Genomic DNA, 13,110 nt, shown 5'->3' with positions numbered 1-13,110 from the left:
TTCATGAAACAAACTCTGGACATTTTAATCTGTCTTGCTGCTTCCTGGATGATATTTTTCTAACTCTGAGTTTCTGTTGGAACATCTGGTTTTAGACGCTGCATCTGATTGTTGGTCTCATTGTAAAAGATGATTGTGTCACATGACTAGCTTCAGCTTTTAGTTTAGAAAGTTCAGCCTGAAAGATCAGACAGTAAATAAAATCCCAGAGAAGATTAGAATCAAACATGTTTAACATGTAATTTCATCACATGCAGGACAGACATGAACAAGATGGAGTCCATCAGTAGTGTGTGGTTGTATTTATGCAGCTCAGATCAAATCATCACTAAATGTTTCCTTCTTGTTGTTCCAGGTTTTATCGTTGGAGGTCAGATCTTCATGAACTAATCAGGTTCTTAGTGAATCTGTTCTGTGCAGCAGCAGAAAGAGACCAGCAGACAGGAGAGAAGATGCTGGAGATGTTAGCATCAGTCTGTAGATATAAAACATTCCCTGTAGAGGAACGATACATGGATGATAAATATCAGAGAGACTTCCTGCTGGATCTGTACTCCCAGATGAAGGACTGTGAGACTAAAACAGGTCTGAGTCTCCTTCCATCATTACAGTCAGTTTTCCAGTCAGCTTCTCCAGTCTGGACCATAGACCTCTCAGAGAGAAAGACCTCCATCCTCCTGGAAGTGATGAAACTCCAATCAGAGAAGAAACCAGTGGAGCTGATGGTCTGGTCACATGAAGAGAGTGAAGTGAGGAGTTTCCTACAGTGTCTACCTTATATCTCACAGCTCAGGTACAGTCCTTCTACTTCACTGTTTTAACTATTCAAGAACTTGTTAGTTCTGTCTACAAGTCTTTAACATTTATAAACAGCATCACCATGGCAACATTTATATCATACTGTGTGTTAGGTATTATTATGTCAACTCAGAGGCAAGAACGATACAGTCAGTTTTACTTGCAGCAAGGGTAGCTCACTTTGCAGTCCAGACTACAAAGTTTTGACACCCTATCTCTTTATTTATATGCACAGTTCAACAAACAGTTCAGACAGGGTGTGTGTGTGTGGCTGAAAAGAGGCTGGTTCCCATGGGATGTGATTCAGCCTAGTGTGTGTGTGTGAGTGTGTGTGAATAGATAACGACACACACAGGGAGGGCTGCATACCAGAGCATGGTACAAAGCGGAGTGCAGCTGCACTACAGCACAAAGTTTTTACATGAGTGATAACAAGTTTTCACACCCATCCAACAGTCCCTCCTTTTTATCACGAGTAAAAACATTTAATATAAAAACAAATAAGAAAAAATACTCTGTATGATCAGAAACCCATGGACGGTAAACAGATTATATTTTGTGGGAAATACACATACGGCCCCGCCGCCCTCGACGACCAATAAAAGTTAAATGTTGATTAATACTTGAAAACATAAAAATAAAAGAATAATACTTCAGGAAAACAGTGAAACATAATAAAGGAATTTAAAAATCTGCTCTGTTTATGTCATCATTGTACTTTTTCACATTTCACTTAAACAACAACTTCTTTCGATTTTTTGCTGTAAGGTCATTTTATGAAATACAATGTCTGAGTACACTCAGGCTTTTGATGTAATTTATTTACAACATGTCATCATAATCGTCCCCTTCATTTTCGTGCATTTCCACCTGGTTCAGTGTTGCATATGTTACCGTGACTGACTGAGTTACTATTCTTTGTACCATGCATTTGCAACATGGGATAATACATATTGACAGGAGACACAGAAGGCCCATGCATGCTATTACTGCAACTAAGAGAACCTTAGAACCTTGGGAGTGCATGGGCATTATGGAACACACATAACAATCAGTTTTATTTTGAGTTTTAGCTGTGTCATACACGATACCAGTTATTCTGCAGAAATGGATCTGCGTCATGTGTCCATCAGTGGTCTGAGATGGGTCCCGTCTGTTGTCCACCTTTTCTGCGGTGTCCTCTCTCCTGGGTCCTGTAGTGATAGAAGAATAAGTAATGCTGCCAGTATAAAGCTCAGGCTTATCAGTCCTGTCCACATGGTACAGAGAGCCATTTTATAAGTTGGGCGCAGATCAGCTGTTTTCTTCACCGGTTTGAGACACTGGGCCCTATGGGTCCTCCAGTCCCTTTGTAGCCGGGCTTCCGCTGCTACCCCGTCGGTTGGTTTGGCTCCTGTAACGGCAAAACTGTCTTACAGTGGCTTTTATGGATCCAGGAAGGCCTCTCTGCTATTTTCAGAGCTGTGGGCGTTGTCAGGAGTACTTGAAATGGCCTTTTCCGACCGAGGAGTGGTCCAATATTTCCTGTGGAGTGTCTTAATCAGGACCAGGTCTCCAGGCCTCAGGTCGTTCTGTGGGATAGGAGCAGAGGTTATCGGCAGACCACTGGACATTTGTGCTTCTTTTGTCTGCAACATTTTATTCATCCACTCAGCTAATGAAGTTTCCTGTTGTGCTTTCTCTATTTCATTCATATCAGAAGGCAGAGGAAATGGTCTGCCATGTACTATTTCAAATGGAGTGAGGTCAGTTTGATTTGGAGTTATTCTCATCCATAGTTTGACCAGAGACAGACAGTCTGGTAAGGTTAATGTAACTGTGGTTTGCAGTAAGTTCTTTAAGTTAATAAATGCTTTTTTCCCCTCTTCTGTCCAAATAATTTTGTCCCTTAATGTCATGTTTGTCCCATAAATCATAGATTATAATTGTTGCACTATGGCTGCATAGTCGGGCAGCCACTCTCTACAGAAATTACAAAGTCCTAAAAAGGACATTATTTGCTGCTTTGTTTTTGGTTTCGGGGCTTCCTGTATGGCTGTTTTTCTGCTATTCAGCAGGGAGCGGCCGTTTTGTGATAAGATGTGCCCCAGATAAACCACTTCTGTCTGACAAAACTGTAGTTTATTTATTTTTATTTATTTTTTGATGTAGATGTTTCAACACGGTTATTGTGGCCTCTTCACAGTGTTTTTCTGTGTCTGATGCTACTAAAATGTCATCCACATATAGCAGAACTTGACTGTGTTCTGGTATTATGCAGGTGCTCATTGAGTACCTTAATGCATGTGTATATACATGTGGGCTTTCACTGAAGCCTTGTGGAAGCCTAGTATAGGTGTATTTTTTCCTTTAAACTGAAAACCAAACAAATGCTGTGACTCTTCATGCAGTGGTACTGTGAAGAAAGCATTGCTAAGATCTACTACTGAGAAATACTTTTTGTCTGGGGTCAGTGAATGCAGTAATGTGTGTGGATTTGAAACATCAGGAGCTGCATGCTCTACACGTAGCGTCAGGTGCTTCTCTTAATATTCCTGATTTTAACATGTCCTGTATTACTGGCTTAATACCTTCTTCAGCTTCTGCCTTTAAGGGGTATTGGCGGACTAATGGTCTTTTTTCAGATATTAGTTTAACCTTGTATGGTGGGAACCCCTTTATTATCAGTTGATGATTGTGACCACAGTTCAGGTGGGACAGCAGCTAGGGCAGGATGCATGTTGCTCTCTTTGCTCTCAGCTAAACCCTGTATTTGTCCCTCTGACTCATCTAAATGTGTCCTTGGATGGACTTTGACTGTCCACCCTAGAGTGAGCTTCCAGATTCCTGTATTAGGATCTACTTTTGACAGTGTCAGTGCTGTTCCTACAGAGGTTTAAAGCCTCTATTTTTCCAAATTCTTATTATTCTTTTTTATCATATTTTATTTTATTGGGGACTTTATTTTATCTTTTTTTTTTTTTTATAAAGTAAGTCCTTATTACATTTAAAAATGAGATCACTATTTTTGGTAGTTGCTATTATTTTGATTAATGCTTGGTTTAGTTCTTATTAAAAATAAAAATAAAAACTCACTCACTGATGAACATAAAAAATGAAGGGCATATTATATCTTATAATCTTAGTTTATCTTACCCAGTTTTATAGATACACCGTACAGTTTCAGTCGGCTTTGTATTTAGTTCAAGTAACTAAAGTTTGTTTCAATTAACTCAAGTTTTCTCTATTTCAGTCCAGTCCAGTAATTCTGTTAAGGTTCATTTCATCTTATGTTAAGTTTGAGTCTAATTCGATCATTTTGAACCTGACTGGAAAACGTCTAAACATCTGTTAAAATCTTTTTGTTTTACCATAGAAAACTGACCTAATATTATTATGGTAATGTTGAGGACTCTAATTTTTACATAACATGAAACAGACATTTATTTCACGAAAACAGAAAATCAAACACAGACATTTGGCCACATGAAAGTTTAAATACCCTGTTTGTAAAAGAATTGTGAAAAATTGAAGATGGATCTATAAACTTTCTTATGGTTATCAGTATTTTCAATACAGGTAGAACCTTTGCCATCTTTATATGATTTTTCGGAAAAGATTCTGGAAACCTTATTAAGATATAAGTTTGGCAAAGATCATCAGAACATCAGACCTTTATTAGCGCTTTTAAGGTCCCTCAAAGATGTATTACAATGAAATCAGTCATTCCCATTCACACACATTCACACACTACTTACTTATTTCTCTGTCAGAGTCATTTTATTTGCAAAAGGTTGAACATAATTTGACTGCTATTATTCTTAAAATGCACATTGTTTCCTCATAACCCCTTTTGTTTCCACTAGGTCTGTTTTGAACGCTTCAATTATTTTTTATTCACCAAGATAATAAGGTGGTCTTAGTGGGTCCACCTTAAAGGTGTTATCTGTTGGGTGTCATGTTATCATTGTCAGGTCAGTGAGGTTCATAAGTCAGTCAGAACCTTGGTCATTTGGTCTGTGCTCATAATGTTTCATAGATCCATCCTATGATTAGTCAGCAAAACTTCCACCTATAGGAGAAAAATTGATTGTTAATAAATGAGCTGCATTTCCTAGGAACACTGTCTTCCTCCTGGATGAGCATCACCTGTAGAAAAACTTTCATCATTGTTTGTTTCACATATTCAATCAGATCTTTATATTATACCAGTAGGTGAAGTTGTTAGTATCTCATGTAGACTGACATATACTGTTGCATTTGGAGAAGATCTCAGATTAAATAAACTTAGTTAGAGCTTCAATCCAGGTTCATTTTGTGTCTGCAGACTTTAGCCAATGTTTATTTATTTTATTTTTTTATACATAATGAGCAAGATTCAAAACATTTTCAAAAGGCAGATTGTGGCAGAATGTAGACAAAACTATTTATTGATTGACAAAATAACATTCATGCACACAATCACCATATTAAAAGTCTCTACTTCTAGAGAATCACTAAACTTCTGGGGGCCAGTTTTGGCCCGCGGACCTTGAGTTTGACACATGCAGGGTAGAGTTACAATCTTTATCAGACCTTTCAGCAGAGACAGAGTTCTGCTGTTTGCAGAAGTTTTATCTTTGTTTTCAGGCAGCTGCATCTCTTTGTCAAGGTCGTTTCACAGAGCTGAAATTTAACTTCTCTCAAAGAGGAAAAATCAAGAATGCACAAAATCTGAGCCAAATATGGAATTATTTCCCTGTAAAATGAATCTTTTGCATTTTATCATGGTATTGTTGGTAGTATAACACCATTATAACCATTATAAACCTCTGTTGTTAGTGAGGACGCTCTAAGGTAGCAGTAAATGTCCAACAAGACAGGATTTGAAGCTTTAACATGAAAACATTTCAACAATATTAACCCAGTCTGAACTAACCAGTTCCTAACAGCTCATCTGTCAAACCAAGAAACCAACATTTAAAACTGAAAGGTTTCTCTCTTGATATGATGATAAAACAACATAGAAAACTAACAAGCAGTGTTTGTTTTCATTGATTTGGACTCAAACTCATGCTAAATAAAAAGAAATGCAGAAAGCAATCATTTCTCCCAGTGTGACAATAGAAAATGAAGAACAGCGCCCTCTTCAGCTCGCTGGCTTGATCCTTCATTCATATGGACCAATGTATGAATGTTCAATAATGAAACGGCTGATTGATCATTTCTTTGTTAGGAGCTCTGATGTAAACTAGATCATTTTCTGTCCATTAAAAAGAAGCTGAAATAAAAAGCTACAGGCTGGTTTTATGGTGATGAGGAGCTAAATTCATGGAGAATAACTTTAAAACTCTGTTTGGTCAGATTATCATCATCCTACTGGAGATTTTTCTCTCTCTCTGAATCAGCTTGAACACAGTTAATTTCATCTCAGCTGAGGTTTTGAATGTCCTCTATGATGAAATGTAAAAGTTCAAAGGTCATGATTCCTTTGATCAGTGACCTTTCTGTAGACGTCTGGAAAACTGGACGTTTCATTTCTCTGGAAGCAGTTTGCAAATCTGTTCATGAAACAAACTCTGGACATTTTAATCTGTCTTGCTGCTTCCTGGATGATATTTTTCTAACTCTGAGTTTCTGTTGGAACATCTGGTTTTAGACGCTGCATCTGATTGTTGGTCTCATTGTAAAAGATGATTGTGTCACATGACTGGCTTCAGCTTTTAGTTTAGAAAGTTCAGCCTGAAAGATCAGACAGTAAATAAAATCCCAGAGATGATTAGAATCAAACATGTTTAACATGTAATTTCATCACATGCAGGACAGACATGAACAAGATGGAGTCCATCAGTAGTGTGTGGTTGTATTTATGCAGCTCAGATCAAATCATCACTAAATGTTTCCTTCTTGTTGTTCCAGGTTTTATCGTTGGAGGTCAGATCTTCATGAACTAACCAGGTTCTTAGTGAATCTGTTCTGTGCAGCAGCAGAAAGAGACCAGCAGACAGGAGAGAAGATGCTGGAGATGTTAGCATCAGTCTGTAGATATAAAGCATTCCCTTTAGAGGAACGATACATGGATGATAAATATCAGAGTGACTTCCTGCTGGATCTGTTCTCCCAGATGAAGGACTGTGAGACTAAAACAGGTCTGAGTCTCCTTCCATCATTACAGTCAGTTTTCCAGTCAGCTCCTGAAGTCTGGACCATAAAGCTCTCAGAGAGAAAGACCTCCATCCTCCTGGAAGTGTTGAAACTCCAATCAGAGAAGAAACCAGTGGAGCTGATGGACTGGTCACATGAAGAGAGTGAAGTGAGGAGTTTCCTACAGTTTCTACCTTATATCTCACAGCTCAGGTACAGTCCTTCTACTTCACTGTTTTAACTATTCAAGAACTTGTTAGTTCTGTCTACAAGTCTTTAACATTAATAAACAGCATCACCATGGCAACATTTATATCATACTGTGATATTTCTTCAGTGTTTTATTCACACATTGAGACTTTATTCACATGGAATCATTTTTCAGTTACTTTATAAATTGATCCCATTTCAGAAGAAAACATTGTTCTCATTGCAGCTCATTATGGTTCTGATTCACTTCAGTTTCTTTATTATCAGCCTGAGATTATTATAGATCTATGATCACTTTGTTAAACTGAGGTCCTGTTATGTAGAAAAACATAAAAGTTATTAATTAGCTTAAAATGTTGATCTAATTATTGTTGAAATCAATGATGTGTTCAGTTAGTAGGAAGGTTCAGTTTTTACAGCTTCTTCCTTCGGTCCATCTTGTTAAACCACTCCTGATGTCTTCAGTCCACTGAACCTTCAGGGTCTAACAGGACACATGAGGCTCGGTTCTACATGTAACTGGGTTTTCATGGTTCTGTAGAACAGGAAGAAGAAAGAAATGCCAAATGTTATGTTTGTTTTATCTTTAACAGGAAATGATTGTGAGAAAAACACAGAAAACCAAACCTCTGTTGTTAGTGAGGACGCTCTAAGGTAGCAGTAAATGTCCAACAAGACAGGATTTGAAGCTTTAACATGAAAACATTTCAACAATATTAACCCAGTCTGAACTAACCAGTTCCTAACAGCTCATCTGTCAAACCAAGAAACCAACGTTTAAAACTGAAAGGTTTCTCTCTTGATATGATGATAAAACAACATAGAAAACTAACAAGCAGTGTTTGTTTTCATTGATTTGGACTCAAACTCATGCTAAATAAAAAGAAATGCAGAAAGCAATCATTTCTCCCAGTGTGACAATAGAAAATGAAGAACAGCGCCCTCTTCAGCTCGCTGGCTTGATCCTTCATTCATATGGACCAATGTATGAATGTTCAATAATGAAACGGCTGATTGATCATTTCTTTGTTAGGAGCTCTGATGTAAACTAGATCATTTTCTCTCCATTAAAAAGAAGCTGAAATAAAAAGCTACAGGCTGGTTTTATGGTGATGAGGAGCTAAATTCATGGAGAATAACTTTAAAACTCTGTTTGGTCAGATTATCATCATCCTACTGGAGATTTTTCTCTCTCTCTGAATCAGCTTGAACACAGTTAATTTCATCTCAGCTGAGGTTTTGAATGTCCTCTATGATGAAATGTAAAAGTTCAAAGGTCATGATTCCTTTGATCAGTGACCTTTCTGTAGACGTCTGGAAAACTGGACGTTTCATTTCTCTGGAAGCAGTTTGCAAATCTGTTCATGAAACAAACTCTGGACATTTTAATCTGTCTTGCTGCTTCCTGGATGATATTTTTCTAACTCTGAGTTTCTGTTGGAACATCTGGTTTTAGACGCTGCATCTGATTGTTGGTCTCATTGTAAAAGATGATTGTGTCACATGACTAGCTTCAGCTTTTAGTTTAGAAAGTTCAGCCTGAAAGATCAGACAGTAAATAAAATCCCAGAGATGATTAGAATCAAACATGTTTAACATGTAATTTCATCACATGCAGGACAGACATGAACAAGATGGAGTCCATCAGTAGTGTGTGGTTGTATTTATGCAGCTCAGATCAAATCATCACTAAATGTTTCCTTCTTGTTGTTCCAGGTTTTATCGTTGGAGGTCAGATCTTCATGAACTAATCAGGTTCTTAGTGAATCTGTTCTGTGCAGCAGCAGAAAGAGACCAGCAGACAGGAGAGAAGATGCTGGAGATGTTAGCATCAGTCTGTAGATATAAAACATTCCCTGTAGAGGAACGATACATGGATGATAAATATCAGAGAGACTTCCTGCTGGATCTGTACTCCCAGATGAAGGACTGTGAGACTAAAACAGGTCTGAGTCTCCTTCCATCATTACAGTCAGTTTTCCAGTCAGCTTCTCCAGTCTGGACCATAGACCTCTCAGAGAGAAAGACCTCCATCCTCCTGGAAGTGATGAAACTCCAATCAGAGAAGAAACCAGTGAAGCTGATGGACTGGTCACATGAAGAGAGTGAAGTGAGGAGTTTCCTACAGTGTCTACCTTATATCTCACAGCTCAGGTACAGTCCTTCTACTTCACTGTTTTAACTATTCAAGAACTTGTTAGTTCTGTCTACAAGTCTTTAACATTCATAAACAGCATCACCATGGCAACATTTATATCACACTGTGTGTTAGGTATTATTATGTCAACTCAGAGGCAAGAACGATACAGTCAGTTTTACTTGCAGCAAGGGTAGCTCACTTTGCAGTCCAGACTACAAAGTTTTGACACCCTATCTCTTTATTTATATGCACAGTTCAACAAACAGTTCAGACAGGGTGTGTGTGTGTGGCTGAAAAGAGGCTGGTTCCCATGGGATGTGATTCAGCCTAGTGTGTGTGTGTGAGTGTGTGTGAATAGATAACGACACACACAGGGAGGGCTGCATACCAGAGCATGGTACAAAGCGGAGTGCAGCTGCACTACAGCACAAAGTTTTTACATGAGTGATAACAAGTTTTCACACCCATCCAACAGTCCCTCCTTTTTATCACGAGTAAAAACATTTAATATAAAAACAAATAAGAAAAAATACTCTGTATGATCAGAAACCCATGGACGGTAAACAGATTATATTTTGTGGGAAATACACATACGGCCCCGCCGCCCTCGACGACCAATAAAAGTTAAATGTTGATTAATACTTGAAAACATAAAAATAAAAGAATAATACTTCAGGAAAACAGTGAAACATAATAAAGGAATTTAAAAATCTGCTCTGTTTATGTCATCATTGTACTTTTTCACATTTCACTTAAACAACAACTTCTTTTGATTTTTTGCTGTAAGGTCATTTTATGAAATACAATGTCTGAGTACACTCAGGCTTTTGATGTAATTTATTTACAACATGTCATCATAATCGTCCCCTTCATTTTCGTGCATTTCTACCTGGTTCAGTGTTGCATATGTTACCGTGACTGACTGAGTTACTATTCTTTGTACCATGCATTTGCAACATGGGATAATACATATTGACAGGAGACACAGAAGGCCCATGCATGCTATTACTGCAACTAAGAGAACCTTAGAACCTTGGGAGTGCATGGGCATTATGGAACACACATAACAATCAGTTTTATTTTGAGTTTTAGCTGTGTCATACACGATACCAGTTATTCTGCAGAAATGGATCTGCGTCATGTGTCCATCAGTGGTCTGAGATGGGTCCCGTCTGTTGTCCACCTTTTCTGCGGTGTCCTCTCTCCTGGGTCCTGTAGTGATAGAAGAATAAGTAATGCTGCCAGTATAAAGCTCAGGCTTATCAGTCCTGTCCACATGGTACAGAGAGCCATTTTATAAGTTGGGCGCAGATCAGCTGTTTTCTTCACCGGTTTGAGACACTGGGCCCTATGGGTCCTCCAGTCCCTTTGTAGCCGGGCTTCCTCTGCTACCCCGTCGGTTGATCTGGCTCCTGTAACGGCAAAACTGTCTTACAGTGGCTTTTATGGATCCAGGAAGGCCTCTCTGCTATTTTCAGAGCTGTGGGCATTGTCAGGAGTACTTGAAATGGCCTTTTCCGACCGAGGAGTGGTCCAATATTTCCTGTGGAGTGTCTTAATCAGGACCAGGTCTCCAGGCCTCAGGTCGTTCTGTGGGATAGGAGCAGAGGTTATCGGCAGACCACTGGACATTTGTGCTTCTTTTGTCTGCAACATTTTATTCATCCACTCAGCTAATGAAGTTTCCTGTTGTGCTTTCTCTATTTCATTCATATCAGAAGGCAGAGGAAATGGTCTGCCATGTACTATTTCAAATGGAGTGAGGTCAGTTTGATTTGGAGTTATTCTCATCCATAGTTTGACCAGAGACAGACAGTCTGGTAAGGTTAATGTAACTGTGGTTTGCAGTAAGTTCTTTAAGTTAATAAATGCTTTTTTCCCCTCTTCTGTCCAAATAATTTTGTCCCTTAATGTCATGTTTGTCCCATAAATCATAGATTATAATTGTTGCACTATGGCTGCATAGTCGGGCAGCCACTCTCTACAGAAATTACAAAGTCCTAAAAAGGACATTATTTGCTGCTTTGTTTTTGGTTTCGGGGCTTCCTGTATGGCTGTTTTTCTGCTATTCAGCAGGGAGCGGCCGTTTTGTGATAAGATGTGCCCCAGATAAACCACTTCTGTCTGACAAAACTGTAGTTTATTTATTTTTATTTATTTTTTTATGTAGATGTTTCAACACGGTTATTGTGGCCTCTTCACAGTGTTTTTCTGTGTCTGATGCTACTAAAATGTCATCCACATATAGCAGAACTTGACTGTGTTCTGGTATTATGCAGGTGCTCATTGAGTACCTTAATGCATGTGTATAAACATGTGGGCTTTCACTGAAGCCTTGTGGAAGCCTAGTATAGGTGTATTTTTTCATTTAAACTGAAAACCAAACAAATGCTGTGACTCTTCATGCAGTGGTACTGTGAAGAAAGCATTGCTAAGATCTACTACTGAGAAATACTTTTTGTCTGGGGTCAGTGAATGCAGTAATGTGTGTGGATTTGAAACATCAGGAGCTGCATGCTCTACACGTAGCGTCAGGTGCTTCTCTTAATATTCCTGATTTTAACATGTCCTGTATTACTGGCTTAATACCTTCTTCAGCTTCTGCCTTTAAGGGGTATTGGCGGACTAATGGCCTTTTTTCAGATATTAGTTTAACCTTGTATGGTGGGAACCCCTTTATTATCAGTTGATGATTGTGACCACAGTTCAGGTGGGACAGCAGATAGGGCAGGATGCATGTTGCTCTCTTTGCTCTCAGCTAAACCCTGTATTTGTCCCTCTGACTCATCTAAATGGGTCCTTGGATGGACTTTGACTGTCCACCCTAGAGTGAGCTTCCAGATTCCTGTATTAGGATCTACTTTTGACAGTGTCAGTGCTGTTCCTACAGAGGTTTAAAGCCTCTATTTTTCCAAATTCTTATTATTCTTTTTTATCATATTTTATTTTATTGGGGACTTTATTTTATCTTTTTTTTTTTTTATAAAGTAAGTCCTTATTACATTTAAAAATGAGATCACTATTTTTGGTAGTTGCTATTATTTTGATTAATGCTTGGTTTAGTTCTTATTAAAAATAAAAATAAAAACTCACTCACTGATGAACACAAAAAATGAAGGGCATATTATATCTTATAATCTTAGTTTATCTTACCCAGTTTTATAGATACAACATACAGTTTCAGTCAGCTTTGTATTTAGTTCAAGTAACTAAAGTTTGTTTCAATTAACTCAAGTTTTCTCTATTTCAGTCCAGTCCAGTAATTCTGTTAAGGTTCATTTCATCTTATGTTAAGTTTGAGTCTAATTCGATCATTTTGAACCTGACTGGAAAAAGTCTAAACATCTGTTAAAATCTTTTTGTTTTACCATAGAAAACTGACCTAATATTATTATGGTAATGTTGAGGACTCTAATTTTTACATAACATGAAACAGACATTTATTTCACGAAAACAGAAAATCAAACACAGACATTTGGCCACATGAAAGTTTAAATACCCTGTTTGTAAAAGAATTATGAAAAATTGAAGACGGATCTATGAACTTTCTTATGGTTATCAGTATTTTCAATACAGGTAGAACCTTTGCCATCTTTATATGATTTTTCGGAAAAGATTCTGGAAACCTTATTAAGATATAAGTTTGGCAAAGATCATCAGAACATCAGACCTTTATTAGCGCTTTTAAGGTCCCTCAAAGATGTATTACAATGAAATCAGTCATTCCCATTCACACACATTCACACACTACTTACTTATTTCTCTGTCAGAGTAATTTTATTTGCAAAAGGTTGAACATAATTTGACTGCTATTATTCTTAAAATGCACATCGTTTCCTCATAACCCCTTTTGTTTCCAC

At 37.9% G+C, this 13,110-nt stretch overlaps 1 protein-coding gene across 2 annotated transcripts in view; it reads left to right on the top strand.

Annotated features, from left to right (window-relative positions):
* Positions 1-13,110, top strand: part of LOC124861907 — a 41,493-nt gene that overhangs the window by 1,790 nt on the left and 26,593 nt on the right. The window contains exons 2-4 of one of the 2 annotated variants that reach the window (XM_047355874.1): positions 356-793; positions 6,676-7,113; positions 8,827-9,264. In XM_047355874.1, coding sequence (XP_047211830.1) covers positions 356-793; positions 6,676-7,113; positions 8,827-9,264 — 1,314 coding nt within the window. The remainder of the gene's footprint in view (positions 1-355; positions 794-6,675; positions 7,114-8,826; positions 9,265-13,110) is intronic. The other variant, XM_047355875.1, reaches the window with a different exon arrangement.

Source organism: Girardinichthys multiradiatus, chromosome 24 (genome assembly GCF_021462225.1).
Source record: "Girardinichthys multiradiatus isolate DD_20200921_A chromosome 24, DD_fGirMul_XY1, whole genome shotgun sequence".
Classification (NCBI taxonomy): domain Eukaryota; kingdom Metazoa; phylum Chordata; class Actinopteri; order Cyprinodontiformes; family Goodeidae; genus Girardinichthys; species Girardinichthys multiradiatus.
This window is presented reverse-complemented; position numbering and strand designations above follow the sequence as displayed.